The sequence below is a fragment of the Haliotis cracherodii genome, unplaced genomic scaffold (assembly GCF_022045235.1).
Source record: "Haliotis cracherodii isolate W230 unplaced genomic scaffold, xgHalCrac1.p SCAF_5, whole genome shotgun sequence".
Classification (NCBI taxonomy): Eukaryota; Metazoa; Mollusca; class Gastropoda; order Lepetellida; family Haliotidae; genus Haliotis; species Haliotis cracherodii.
The window spans coordinates 22,756,967-22,770,507 of record NW_027266308.1 but is presented as its reverse complement, the minus strand read 5'-3'; the positions used below and the strand labels follow the sequence as shown (position 1 = coordinate 22,770,507).

At 41.1% G+C, this 13,541-nt stretch overlaps 1 protein-coding gene across 6 annotated transcripts in view; it reads left to right on the top strand.

Annotated features, from left to right (window-relative positions):
- The window catches only part of LOC139442032 (spectrin beta chain, non-erythrocytic 5-like), a 154,955-nt gene that overhangs the window by 102,949 nt on the left and 38,465 nt on the right, over positions 1–13,541 (top strand). For all 6 annotated transcript variants that reach the window (XM_071222799.1, XM_071222797.1, XM_071222798.1 and 3 more), the window contains exons 23-39: positions 308–373; positions 969–1,099; positions 1,751–1,810; positions 2,901–3,027; positions 3,275–3,339; positions 5,638–5,719; positions 6,033–6,110; positions 8,047–8,174; positions 9,001–9,238; positions 9,850–9,989; positions 10,129–10,252; positions 10,357–10,503; positions 10,826–10,999; positions 11,431–11,520; positions 11,651–11,781; positions 12,368–12,554; positions 12,918–13,118. In XM_071222799.1, coding sequence (XP_071078900.1) covers positions 308–373; positions 969–1,099; positions 1,751–1,810; positions 2,901–3,027; positions 3,275–3,339; positions 5,638–5,719; positions 6,033–6,110; positions 8,047–8,174; positions 9,001–9,238; positions 9,850–9,989; positions 10,129–10,252; positions 10,357–10,503; positions 10,826–10,999; positions 11,431–11,520; positions 11,651–11,781; positions 12,368–12,554; positions 12,918–13,118 — 2,169 coding nt within the window. The remainder of the gene's footprint in view (positions 1–307; positions 374–968; positions 1,100–1,750; positions 1,811–2,900; positions 3,028–3,274; positions 3,340–5,637; positions 5,720–6,032; positions 6,111–8,046; positions 8,175–9,000; positions 9,239–9,849; positions 9,990–10,128; positions 10,253–10,356; positions 10,504–10,825; positions 11,000–11,430; positions 11,521–11,650; positions 11,782–12,367; positions 12,555–12,917; positions 13,119–13,541) is intronic.

Here is a 13,541-nt window from a genome sequence, read left to right as displayed (position 1 = left end):
ATGTCACCATTGTGAAGGGTACGTAACATTCTCCACAAGCATGACTGAAGCTACACGGGAACCTCGACTATGCTCCATTGCCATTTTCGTACAGGATTTGGGTAACACCAGTCAGTGTCATGGTCATCCAGGAGTTGGGTAACATCTTAACAACCAACCCTTGTGTCATTGAGGTCTCATGGTAACGCTTATTTACTTCCCACTGAATCTGACTCCACTGACACATCTCTTGGATTGGGTAAAGAAGGCAGCTTCCATGATGCTCCAGATGTAGATTACCTCTCATGGTGTGCATGTTTTGTTCCAGGAAGGAGTATTGAAGTCCAGGGAGAGCCTGGCTGACAACATGGATGCTGTCAGGAAGAAGTTTGAGGTAGGTTCAACCTGGACACTGTGCTTCTGTGTCAATGGGTATAGTTTGACAGAGACATCCCTCTCAGAATTGTGTTCCTCTGAGGCGGTTTCCATGCCGAGAATCTCGAGGCCAGGAAGTTGCTATCAGAACTGTGTTTATTCTACAAGAACCCTGTCAGCACAAAATGTTTAAGAGAATTCAGTTCATCCAGTGCCCCAGATGGCAGAATAGATGATAGAAACCTTTATGTGTAGAATAAAACATGTCACACTCACTGGGCTACAGATGTAAAGATTGATTGATCCTCGGGAATATAAAGAAAACATTTGTCATTTGATTTTACATTTCATTACATGTTACAGTCTGAAAGGAAGTTGTATTAATAAAATCCTGGGATAGCATAACACATTATATAGCAAATATGCCTGGAATATCCTATACAAATCCTGGGGATATTATATAAATTCCCGGGATCATTACAACATCTTAGTTTATGAGATTTAACCCGTATGAACAATAAGAACAGTAAGATGACATCACTGAAGGTTTATAAAGATATGTTAAGGTCTTGATGAAAGTATATACTAAACTGTTTATCCATGTTTGTGTCTAGAACTTGCTGACAAGTCTGGCTGCCAACAAGGGCCGTCTGGACAACATCAATGTCCTGGCAGAAGACATTATCAAGTCCGGCAGCAGTCAGTCCGATCAAGTCAAACGTCGCCAGAAGGAGATCAATGACAGGTAAACCACACCTGTTTTGTCCTCTCTCATTTGAACCTGTAAGTTGCACAATCAATGTCAAACAAGTCATTTTCTTCTTGAGGTACTAGTATCTGCATCAAACCTTCACACTGAAATAATAAAGAAGTTGGTATGCATAAGTCAGTCCTGACTTCATTTGGTATAAATGTATTCATGAGTTTGTTCGTATGGCTTAAAGTGCCAGGGAATATTTCCATGGTTAACTTAAGCTTGATCCAGGTATTTATCCAGGATTCTAGATAAGTGCCCCTGGCAGTCAAATTGGGGAAAAAACATTATTTTGTTCTAAATTGTGATTTTTTTTATTAAAGTTCTTTCTTTAATGCAGAAATATTTTAACATTGTATTTTGAGATTGCATTCCATGCAATAATATAAATATAAGCATTAGAACCTCTTCCTGTTTTTATTGGCCTTCTTATCAGTGAAATGCAGGTTACCTTTACAAAGCCATAAAAATAAGTTATTAGTTAGTTGGGAATTTTTTATTTCAATTTGGGAATTTTTAATGACTTTTTGCAGATTTGGAGCAAATTATCGATGTCTGAGCAGGTCTAAATATATCTCTGTGACTAGATCAATAAAATTGATTTGATATTGTGATTAATATTTCACCTATTTTGTGTTGCAGTTGGGCTCACCTGAACAAGCTGAAGCTGGACAAGGAACGCTCACTGGAGGGGGCCTCAAGGTAATGTTGAGACATAGCATTAGGGTAATATTTCTTCAGCGGCAACGGTCACAGCACAGGTGATCTGGGCCTCTGTCCCATGGGATGAGAGGGTCTTGTAGCACTGGTGGCACTAGTGATGTACAGTCAACTTAATGGCTATGTTTCATGTACAAGAAGGGACGGCTTTGTGTACAAAAGGGACAGTTTCATGTACAGAAGGGACGGTTTATGTACCAAAGGGACAGTTTTTTATGTCCATAAGGGATGGTTTTGTGTACAGAAGGGGCAGTTCCATGTACAAAAGGGGCGGTTCCATGTACAGAAGGGGCGGTTCCATGTACAGAAGGGGCGGTTCCATGTACAGAAGTGGCGGTTTCATGTACAGAAGGGATGGTTTCATATACAGAAGGGGCGGTTCCATGTACAGAAGGGGCGGTTTATGTACCAAAGGGACAGTTTTTTATGTCCATAAGGGATGGTGTTGTGTACAGAAGGGGCAGTTCCATGTACAAAAGGGGCAGTTCCATGTTCAAAAGGGGCGGTTCCATGTACAAAAGGGGCGGTTCCATGTACAGAAGGGGCGGTTTCATGTACAGAAGGGATGGTTTTGTGTACAGAAGGGATGGTTTCATATACAGAAGGGGCGGTTCCATGTACAAAAGGGGCAGTTCCATGTACAAAAGGGGCGGTTCCATGTACAGAAGTGGCGGTTTCATGTACAAAAGGGATGGTTTTGTGTACAGAAGGGATGGTTTCGTACACAGAAGGGGCAGTTCCATGTACAAAAGGGGCGGTTTCATTTACAAAAGGGGCGGTTTCATGTACAGAAGGGTCTATTTTGTGGGAAGCTGTGTTGGCCTCCAGACACATTCATAAAGGAAATATTAAGTCAAGACATATTTATTTCAAACTTTTAATTTTTCTAACTTGAACCTACTCCTATTGTTCTTTTTTAAGATAAACACACATTCTGTTATAATATCTGTTATAATCAAAGATATGTTTTATTATTTGTATTCCTACCTTATGTTTTGGGTCAACTTTTAACCCCAATTCCATCAAAGAGTACCCAAAGCCAACTTGCCAATGTTTTGTTGTGTGCTTTTAGCATTGAACTGTTCAAGTCAACATGTGATGAGCTGTCTGAGTGGATCAAAGACAAGAACAATGCTCTGATGACAGACGACGTTGGCAAGGATCTCAAGGGAATTGGGGCGCTTCAGCGGCGACATGCTGTGAGTGGCTTTGTTTTCTGAAAAAAATAGAAATTGAAAAAGAGAAAAATGAAGAAAGATGTTTATGCTACTTATTCTGTATAGGTTCACCATTCACCAAGCGTCTATAACTTGTTTCTCTGTGTAGCTTTCCTCCAACTTAATGCTGTCACTCTGTGATATGAAGGACATACTGTTCAAACCCAGCCCAGTATTTGCAATGATGGTTTAACATAGCATGATGAACAAAGTGTTGTATTGGTTTCAGAACGTGGAGAGAGAGCTTGTTCCAATGGAGGAGAAGATGAAGAGGATGAACTACCTGGGAGACTCGTGAGTTTCCACTCCTGTGTTAACGAGGGAGCAGGGGACATAAAGGCTGGTCTAAAGCACACCTGTACTAACGAGGGAGCAGTGGATGTGTATGGCAGTGTAAAGCACACCTGTATTAACGAGGGAGCAGTGGATGTGTATGGCAGTGTAAAGCACACAGGTGTTAATGAGGGACTAAGCTGGTTCACGGGTCTCAATGCACATAATCATCTTGTGCAAGCCAGGAGCCAGTATATTATAAACACTCTGCTTGTTTATTTGACATGATATCAGCGTAGTTAAGCTGGCCTCTCTATATTGACCACACACTGATAGATCCAGGAACTAGTTCAGCTGTAATGGATAATTCATGTGGAAAACAGTGATATACATGCTGACATCAGTAAAGATGAATCTTTAATATGTCAGAAATGCTTAACAGCGGTCTCAGGTTACCAGTGATGCTCATGATGGATTGATAGTTGTACAACAGTGATGACTAATTAAGAATTGACCTTCACTTTGTGTGAGTTCATTGGAGTATGAACCTTCATACAGTGATGGCCAAACTGTATGAACGTCAGAGTCAAGATCTAAACACAATTTTATTTAGTACGTGTGACTTCATGTTTACACTGACAGCCAAACAACAACCAGCTATATCGCAGAATAAAATAGTTCCCCAAAAAGAAGGATGACATGAGCGTATGGATGCAGAACTTGCTCTTCAGAAACATCTTACGCAACACATGTGTTCATATAATATCCCCATTAGATGAGAAAGGTCTGTAATGAACTACCTCAGTAAGTCAGCCACAATGACAGCGCGTCGTAATACATTTACGTCAATATGTCCGACACGATAAACGTGACGGGAGGATTTCCGAAGTTGTTAATGAACCTGTAGCGGTCATGTGTTAGTCATCATTGATCAACTGACCGATTATTGAAAGGTGATTAAAGATGCGTCAAACAGACACCAATGTAAATTCGTAGATTGCTGGAGACGGTCACTGTCAGCCTAGACACAGATCGAGTCGATACTGACGATAGTTTGGATGTGCATTTTTTCGTTTGTTCATTAGGATGGGCCGTAGCAAGGAAATTCGTGAACAATCATGCAGTCAAGCTCTCTTACGTTTCTCAATGTCTACTGAAATGCTGAGACCAAGATTAAAGGTTCTAAATGATCAGAAATAATGTTTATGTATGTTTTCGTGCTAGGGAATTCCCAGGGTTTTCCCCAGGAATGTGGAAGTAGTCCGTCAGTGTTTACGTCATTTCAAGAACACCGTCTTGTGAAAAACGTATGAACGTCAAATTGTGTCGTTCATACACTTATGAACGTCAATTTCGCGGTCATGTAACCGACCTCTGGTCTAATGGAAAAGCCGTATATCGTGGAAACGTCAAATTAAAAAATTATATATGATATAATTTCTGCATTGTCAAGTATGAAGTGCATTTTATTTCTATGCATTTATCACATCCATATTGATCCTAATGGAACGGAGATATAATTTTGAAAATAAATTTTGTCTGCAATGACTTAAAACAAATAGTTTACCAGTAACGACCACAGTAATAACAATATTTTATTTTTTCATCTTATCTCATCAGATAATGACTTAAGAAGTGTACAACTTGTATTTACATTTTGAAAATTTGAAAAATCTATTTCATCCAGGTTATTTCAGTGCAGTGAATAAGTTTTCATGATTATATCATAGTACCAAAATTAAGCATGGAGAGTAAGGGAACCTTCTGGAAAATGTGCACATAATCTACTGTCATATTATGATTGATGAATGTATTATTAGTCAAAAGTATCTGTATGAATCTGATCCATATTATGCTGCAGAAAAATATTATGTCAGACACTGTATTTGTGAAAATGAAGAGATTCCATGGCATTTGATTGGCTAACCAAGCAGTGTTTTTGCATTAGTATTTCCAGAAACCTAAATCTGGTAGGCCACGCTCACTTAAAGAGTAAATGAGCAATCTGTAAAGTTATTTATTTTGGTGTATTGATTTAAAAGAAAACCGGTTTTTACGACAGAAATTTGTTTGTAACATTCCTTGGTGTAGTTTTTCATAGAAGGTTTGTGCTTCGTCAAACAAAAATTATATCATTCTCAGCCATCATATAGCCCCAATAGTCACCCCTATTTAAGTAGCAGACTGACATGAGACTGCTGTTTTTAGTTACTGAATATGTCATATGAAGGGAGGGACAATGTTCCCTTTTGTTATTACCAATGAATTGGGACCTTTACGGAAAGCTGTGGCCAGTGTGTAATGACTGCATGTTTTCAGTGTGAAGTCCTCCTACCCTGACGAGAGTGGCTATGTGGACCAGCGCCAGAGAGATCTGGAGAAACTCTGGAAAGGGCTCAAGGTAGGCTAAACATTACTGTTCATGATGGTCTTGTTTCTTAGAGCTTTAGTTACAGTTGGAGGACTCAAATTGTGGGTCTTGGCTTGAAAGTAATTTACTTTAAAAGTCCTCATTACAGTGAATATATGCTCAATATTGTTATCAAGTATGCTTGTTAGAAATCTAAGGCTCAAAATTAAATTTCATTCATGCTTTTGATGTTTATGGTATTTGTGATGTAGATGTTTCATGTTTACTTCAACATGGTTCTGTTAGATTGTTCCGGTGTTCTGTTATGTGTTCCGGTGTTCTGCTATGTATTCCGGTGTTCCAGAACAAGGCAGACAAGAGGAAGGGCCAGCTCAGCGAGGCTCAGAACCAGCAGAAGTTTGGGGAGGATGCCAAAGATATTGTGAGTTCTACCACTGTCACTCTCCTTCAAGCTAGTTCTACCACTGCAGGGGTGGAAATTTGCCATTTCCCGACTCCCGGGGCAAGTAGAAATACGAGGTCGGGCAACAAAAACACTTACTTTAACTTGTCCGGAGGCAAGTAATATTGGAAATTACTATCACTGTCTACATGTCTAACTACTGGTAAAATGGCACAATAAATAAGCTGAGAGAAATTTCGTAATCACGCTTTCGCGAAACACTGACACTATTAAAGAACACACGACACTTAGAGTTACATCCCTTTTCTATTATCATTTTAATATTCAGTCGGAACAGTATGAAACAACTTTCTACACTCGGTTTGAATGCTTATCTCGCATTGTGGCCTAGAGGGATCTGATAATTGATACACGATCAATACTGTCTAGAGGGGTCTCATAATCGAAACACGTTGTGGCCTGTGACTGTCTCAAATGTAAACAGTTACGACCTGGTTATGGCGACACACAAGCTGGCGTCGATTAAAAGTTTTTTCGGTGGGGAAAGTGAAAATAAATCCCAATAAATCTGAAAATGCTGATGATAGCGAATCATGTAAAAGAAAACGACCAAATGAGGACACGTGCTAAGAACAAGAAGTATGATGCCGAAAAACGGGACAGAAAATTCATTCAGAGTTAGTGCGATGAGTTTCCATGGGTAGTGTATGACGAAAAACAAAATGTCATGAAGTGCAAAATTTGTTGTCAGTATCCAACTGTAACATCCAGAAATAAGAAACATGTTTTTGTTGACGGTTGTTCACAATTTCGAAAAAAACATTATTTGACAAGTCATGAGGTTTCCGATGTTTATTTAGAATTTACCCGAGTCCTTATGTAGATATAACAGTGCTGGTGTAGTGTTATTTTGTTCAACGGTAAATAAACACATATTGATGATTTGAAGTTTTATTTTGAAATTGGGGCGGTCGGGTAGCCTAGTGGTTAAAGCGTTCGATTGTCACGCCGAAGACCCGGGTTCGATTCCCGACATGGGTACAATGTGTGAAGCTCATTTCTGGTGTCCCCCGCCGTGATATTGCTGGAATATTGCTAAAGCCATACTCACTCACTCACTCACTATTTTGAAATTATTTGGGCAAGTGAAAATGAAATCGGCTCAAGTGAAAATTGTCTTTAAACTTGTCTGATGGCAAGGGAAGTTTTATTTTAAATTTCCACCCCTGCACTGTCACTCTCCATCAAGCTAGTTCTACCACTGCCACTATCCATCAAGCTAGTCCTACCACTGTCACTCTCATCAAGCTCGTTCTACGGCTGTCACTCTCCATCAAGCTAGTTCTACCACTGTTACTCTCCATCAAGCTAGTTCTACCACTGTCACTCTCCATCAAGCTCGTTCTACCGCTGTCTCTCTCCATCAAGCTAGTTCTACTACCACTGTTACTCTCCATCAAGCTAGTTCTACCACTGTCACTCTCCATCAAGCTCGTTCTACCGCTGTCTCTCTCCATCAAGCTAGTTCTACCACTGTTACTCTCCTTCAAGCTCGTTCTACCACTGTCACTCTCCATCAAGCTTGTTCTACCACTGTCACTCTCCATCAAGCTAGTTCTACTGCTGTCACTCTTCTTCAAGCTAGTTCAGGGGCGGTTAGGTAGCCTAGTGGTTAAAGGGTTTGCTCGTCACGCAGACAACACGGGTTCAATTCCCGACATGGGTACAATGTGTGAAGCCCCTTTCCGGTGTCCTCCGCCGTGATATTGCTGGAATATTGCTAAAAGCGGCGTAAAACCATACTCGCTCACTCACTCAAGCTCGTTCTACCACTGTCACTCTCCATCAAGCTAGTTCCTTTGTCTCTCACACACATGCACACACACGCGCACACGCACACGCACACGCACACACACACTCACACACCAGGCTTAATGCATGTATTGTGATGCAGCTGTCCTGGGCCGGATCGATGCGAGCCCGCCTTGCCAGTGCCGAAATGCCCCATGATATCCAGAGTGCTGAGCGCATGCTGAAGGAACACGAAGATGTTGGTGATGACATCAAGGCCCACAAAGACAAGTAAGTATGACAACTTCCTGTCTGCATAAGGGCTGTGACGTATGATCGAGTACTCCAGCGCGGTTGGGTTTAGATGGAAAGGTCACCGATCCACAAAACGATCGTTGCGCTCCGTGTGTTGTAACTGTATTGTGTAATATTGTCTTACGACTGTTGTAAAGCTATGAACGCTTTGTGGATGTCCCTGGAGACTCACAACATCCTCAACCAGGGGATATAACTCCCATCTTCACTTCTCTAGCAGGCCTATGGCAGATATGGAACAGAAACGGTACATTGTCTGGACACATGATACTGAGAGAAAATATTGATGGCGGGGCTTATTACCTTTGAAATCGGATACTCAAGTCTTTCTGAAAGAAAACTTTCAGATTGTTTACTGGAATTTGTCATTTTCTGTCATTTTTAGGAGATTATATTGCTGTTAGCTAAGATTCCAGGACTGAAAGAAATTTTTCTTGACTCTGGCTTCATACTAGTTGATGAATGCCATGAAATATTATGTCCTTAAGGGAACATTTGGCCCAGAGGTCTAAATGACTACAAAATTGATTTTCTTGGAAGCCAGGATCCCCTGGTTAATATCGCTGGTTCTCTTTGGTTTATCGGCAGGTATTGCTCAGGTGGTAAACATCTGTGAGATGTATTAATTTTGATTAAAATTAAAGACAGGACGTGTACGCAATCCTCTCCTACAGCCCCACCCATGTTACTTGCTATGGCAATATTGGCTGTGTTTATAAGATTCCTTTAAAAACACATTCTTCTTTTCAAAGAGAAGATTAGAAACAAATCTTAATACTGACCTGCATTCTGCTATGTCTAGGTTTGCCAAGTTGAGGGCTTTGGGCGCTGAAGTCCTCGCCAAGGACCCCAATGCCCAGGACGTGAAGGATCGGTTGAAGCGTCTGGATGATGAAGAGCGGGCAATTGATGAGCTGTACCGACAACGCCAGAAACAGCTTCAGGATGCCTACAATCTTCAGGTGTTCAACAAGGAGGCGGACACCATCGATGCCACCACCAGCGGTCATGAGGCCTTCCTTGATTATAATGACAAAGGGGTAGGGAGACCTTACCACTGACATTCAAGATGAAATTACTCTAGCTAGGAATTAAGTGCAACCAAGTGTATGCATGACTTGTTTTATAAGTATCATAATACAATATTGATGTAGTTATTCTTTTGATAAAATATATGTGAGTTGTGAAATAATTCAATATTAGTGCTTAAATCTATTCAATTATTCTGTTTTCACCATGGAGAGTTATATACATATATATTTACTGACACATAACCAAAACACATAATCATGTTTTCAAGCATCAGACATGATGTGTTTTTGTTCTCAAGTACTTGAAACACATAGAATGAGATTCGAAGCCGAACGATGACATTGTTGTGTTTGATTATATCATGCCTTAATACACAGGCAATTCAATTTGTCAAATAATAAATAAAATCTAAGATGCATTTGACAAAGTGTGTCACCTTACTGTTTAAGGACAATTGCTAATGTCCAGGGCCCAGTTCCACAAGGCGATCTTAGCACAATGACAGTTATAAGTTCATGTTAAAGTATAGAAGTTAGGATAATTTTTGCTCTACGATAGCCTTGTGGAACAGACGCTTTGTACTGGATATTCTGACTTATGTTATGTTCTGTCTACTCAGAGCACCATTGCTGATGTGGAATCCCTGCTGCGGAGACATGATGACTTCGAAGGCAAAGTCCAAGCTCAAGATGAGAAAGTGAAGGGCCTGAAGGACCTTGCTGATAACCTCATCCAGGACCAACACCCAGACCGAGACCAGTGAGTTGTGTCCCCTTAGTTCCAGCCATACTTGAGAGTTGTCTGCTGTTCTTTGTCACTGGGAAAGAAAATCTATTTTGGTTGTAGTAAGTGTCATCAATTTGGTGGGCATTTGATGTGTATTTATATTTCATCACAGCATCAACAAGCGATGTAACCAGGTGCTCCAGCGAAGAAACAAGGTCAAGGACAGAGCTGCTGATCGTCGCAAGGCTTTGTTGGAGGCCCAAAAGTTCCAAGAGTTCAAACGTGATGGAAAGGAGGTGAGCTCTTACGCTATCAAGTTGCAAACAACGAATAATCTAAATAAGGAAGATAAATTCTTTTATCTCTGTGGACTTTGTATATGACAATATATCTGTTACAGCTGTCTGACTGGATGAAGGAGAAGTATAAGACAGCCACAGATGACTCCTACAAAGATCTGTCCAATCTCATGGCAAAGCTGCAGAAGCACCAGGCGTTCGAGGCAGAGTTGAAGTCCAACAATGACAGACTACAAGCTCTAAATCAGGTCAGCTCACAGTGTTGAGGTTACAGATGTACTTCCTTGAGTGACGATCTCAGTGATGAGTGAACCCTGTTAAAATTTCGTCTAATAATCTTAAAAAATAAAGTGCTGTGTTTTGTTCAAAAGAAATGGAAGCTTTTTGTTTCATAATTAACCTCAAAATCAACAGTTTTTGCTTGTTTGATATTACCACCCTGTCTGCGGCATTTTGACTGACAAGATCAATAAAACAAGAAATTAACTTTGCCTTGCGTACTTGAAAACACTGTGAGAGGAGCCTTATAGCCTTAGCACCAGAGTTTGATGATTGGAGTCGTGTTTCCAGGACGGAAAGAAGATGGTTGGCGATGGTCACTCTGCTGCTCCAGAGATCAAGGAAATCTCGGAGAAGCTGAACCGGGAGTGGGCAGACTTGAATGAGAAAGCAGCAGACAAGGGAAGGAAACTCCGTGAAGCAACTCAGCAGCAGACGCTCAACAGAGCTCTGGAGGATGCACAGGTAGGACAGTTGGAACATGTTGTTTTGTTTGTTGATTCCTGAGTCCCTGTTACAGATAAGTGCCCGGACCCAAGTAAGGTGAAATATTAAGAGAATTTAGGAAACACAAGCAAGGTTATTGAATGAGTATCAGCAGCCATTGTTATGCACTTTGATATTAATAGCAAGGTTGATATTAGAGGCATGGATATTATGGTCTGAGATTTTGTTTTTCTTTCTAAATTGGCCATTGACATAGACACTGATTCACACTAACATCCACTCACTTTCTGTACTAAACCATAAAAAGGATGCAATTAGAAGAGTACTTTATGTAAGCATGAACAATGTACATATCAAATCAGAACATTTTTTATGGAAATGTTTTAATGTGGCAAGACAAATGAACATTCTGAGATGTATGATGTCACAATGTGCATTTCCCTTTACAGGCTAAGCTTGATGAAATGGAGAAGTCTGTTGCTAACCCTGATGTTGGCTCGGATTTGAGAGGCGTCAAGAATCTGCTCATGAAACATCAGGTTTGTTATTGCCTATCTGTTGTTGATAATAAAAAAATATGGATATGTGAATCCTTAACTTATAGTTTAATTTCACAGAATCGGATCACACTGTAAGGTTAATTTGGAAATATGTTGTGCTACATTTCAGAACCTTGAGACGGACTTGTCAACTCTTTCCGACACAATCCAAACAATTGTCGCTCAGGGCAAGGAAATGGCTGACAAAGGTCACTATAACTCAGCTGACATCATCAGAGCTGTCGACGCCTTCAACAAAAGGTTTGTAGGAGCTAGTCAAGTTGCTTACAATCAAATATACATACTGCAGAAAATATTGTTTTGTTTGTTTGCCTAGTCGTCTAAGGTGCCACAATTCGCAATTTAGAGTTGCATCCCTTTAGCATGCCGACCCATGATGATCCAGGGTAGAATAAGTCTTCAGCAACCAATGCTTGCCATAAAAGGTGACTATGCTTGTCGTAAGAGGTGACTAACGGGATCGGGTAGTCAGGCTCGCTGACTTGGTTGATGCATGTCATCGTATCCCAATTGCGTGGATCGATGCTCATGATGTCAATCACTGGATGGTCTGGTCCAGACTCGATTATTTACAGACCTCCGTCAGATAGCTGGAATATTGCTGAGTGCAGCGTAAAACGACAAACAAACAAAACAACTTAGCATGCCAGGAACCTATGATCATGGGATCAAATCCTACAGTCACCCTGACTATCTTTCTTTGACATCACCATACCCTTGCTCCTTGATGACCTGCATCACTTTGGGTTTTCCCCCCACATCATGCTCAATGAATACTGCAATACTGTTAAAAGCAGAGTTAAATGAAACTGCCTTCCTCGATCAGGTTCAAGAAGCTGGAGCCAGTAGTGGCAGCTCGCAAGCAGAAGCTGCAGGAGTCGCTACAGCTGCATCAGTTTGTGTTTGACGTGGACAATGAGCTGCAGTGGATCAAGGAGCACCTGCCCGCGGCGGCATCACAGGACATGGGCAAGAACCTCATCGATGCCCAGAAACTCCACAAGAAACACCAGGTGGGAGAACAACTGGGATGCCGTTTGGACTCAGGCTTAAATGTGGTGCAGACTTCCTAGTTTAGTTTTCGATCTTAGTCATGAGAAATATTGCAGTTACCAGTTGGACGGTGTGGTAGCTAAAAAAACAAACAGGTTTCTTCATTGCATGGCTTTGATGTGTTGAGACCACTTTTGGTGTCCAAAAGTGGCATAAAATATTATTAATTTACTGTTATTAACAAAACTGTAAATTGCGATCAATGTCATGCAAAACCATTTGTCTTTTTAATCTGTAATATATCATTTTCAAAAAAATTAAATTACTCAAGAAAGGATTTTCCTGTATTAAGTGGAAATAATTAATGTGATCATTCTTGTCAGGATCTGGACCGTGAGATTCTGGGGCACCAGCCCAACATCGACAAAGTAATGAGCACCGGAGACAAACTGATCAACGATAAGCACTTCGCCTCAAAGCCCATCAAAGACAAGAGTCAGGAACTACAGGTGTCCTGGGACGATCTCCTCAAGAAGTCCAAGAACAAGAAAAAGAACCTTGATATCTCACTGCAAACCCAAAAGGTCAGACTCCCTGGCCACAATTGATTGCATGAGTCCTTGGTCATTCTTGATTGACTCCCTAGCTGCCCTTGATGGACTCCTTGGCGATCTTTGATTGACCCCATGGTCATCCTTGATTGACTCCCTGGTCATCCTTGATTGACTCCCTAGCTTCCCTTGATTGAATCCCTGGTCATCCTTGATTGACTCCCTAGCTGCCCTTGATTGACTCCTTGGCAATCCTTGATTGACCCCTTGGTCATCCTTGATTGACTCCATGCCCACCCTTGAATGACTCCCTAGCTTCCTTTTATTGACTCCCTAGCTGCCCTTGATTGACTCCCTGGTCACCATTGGTTGACTCCCTGGCCACCCTTGAATGACTCCCTAGCTTCCCTTTATTGACTCCCTGGCTGCCCTTGATTGACTCCCTGGCCACCATTG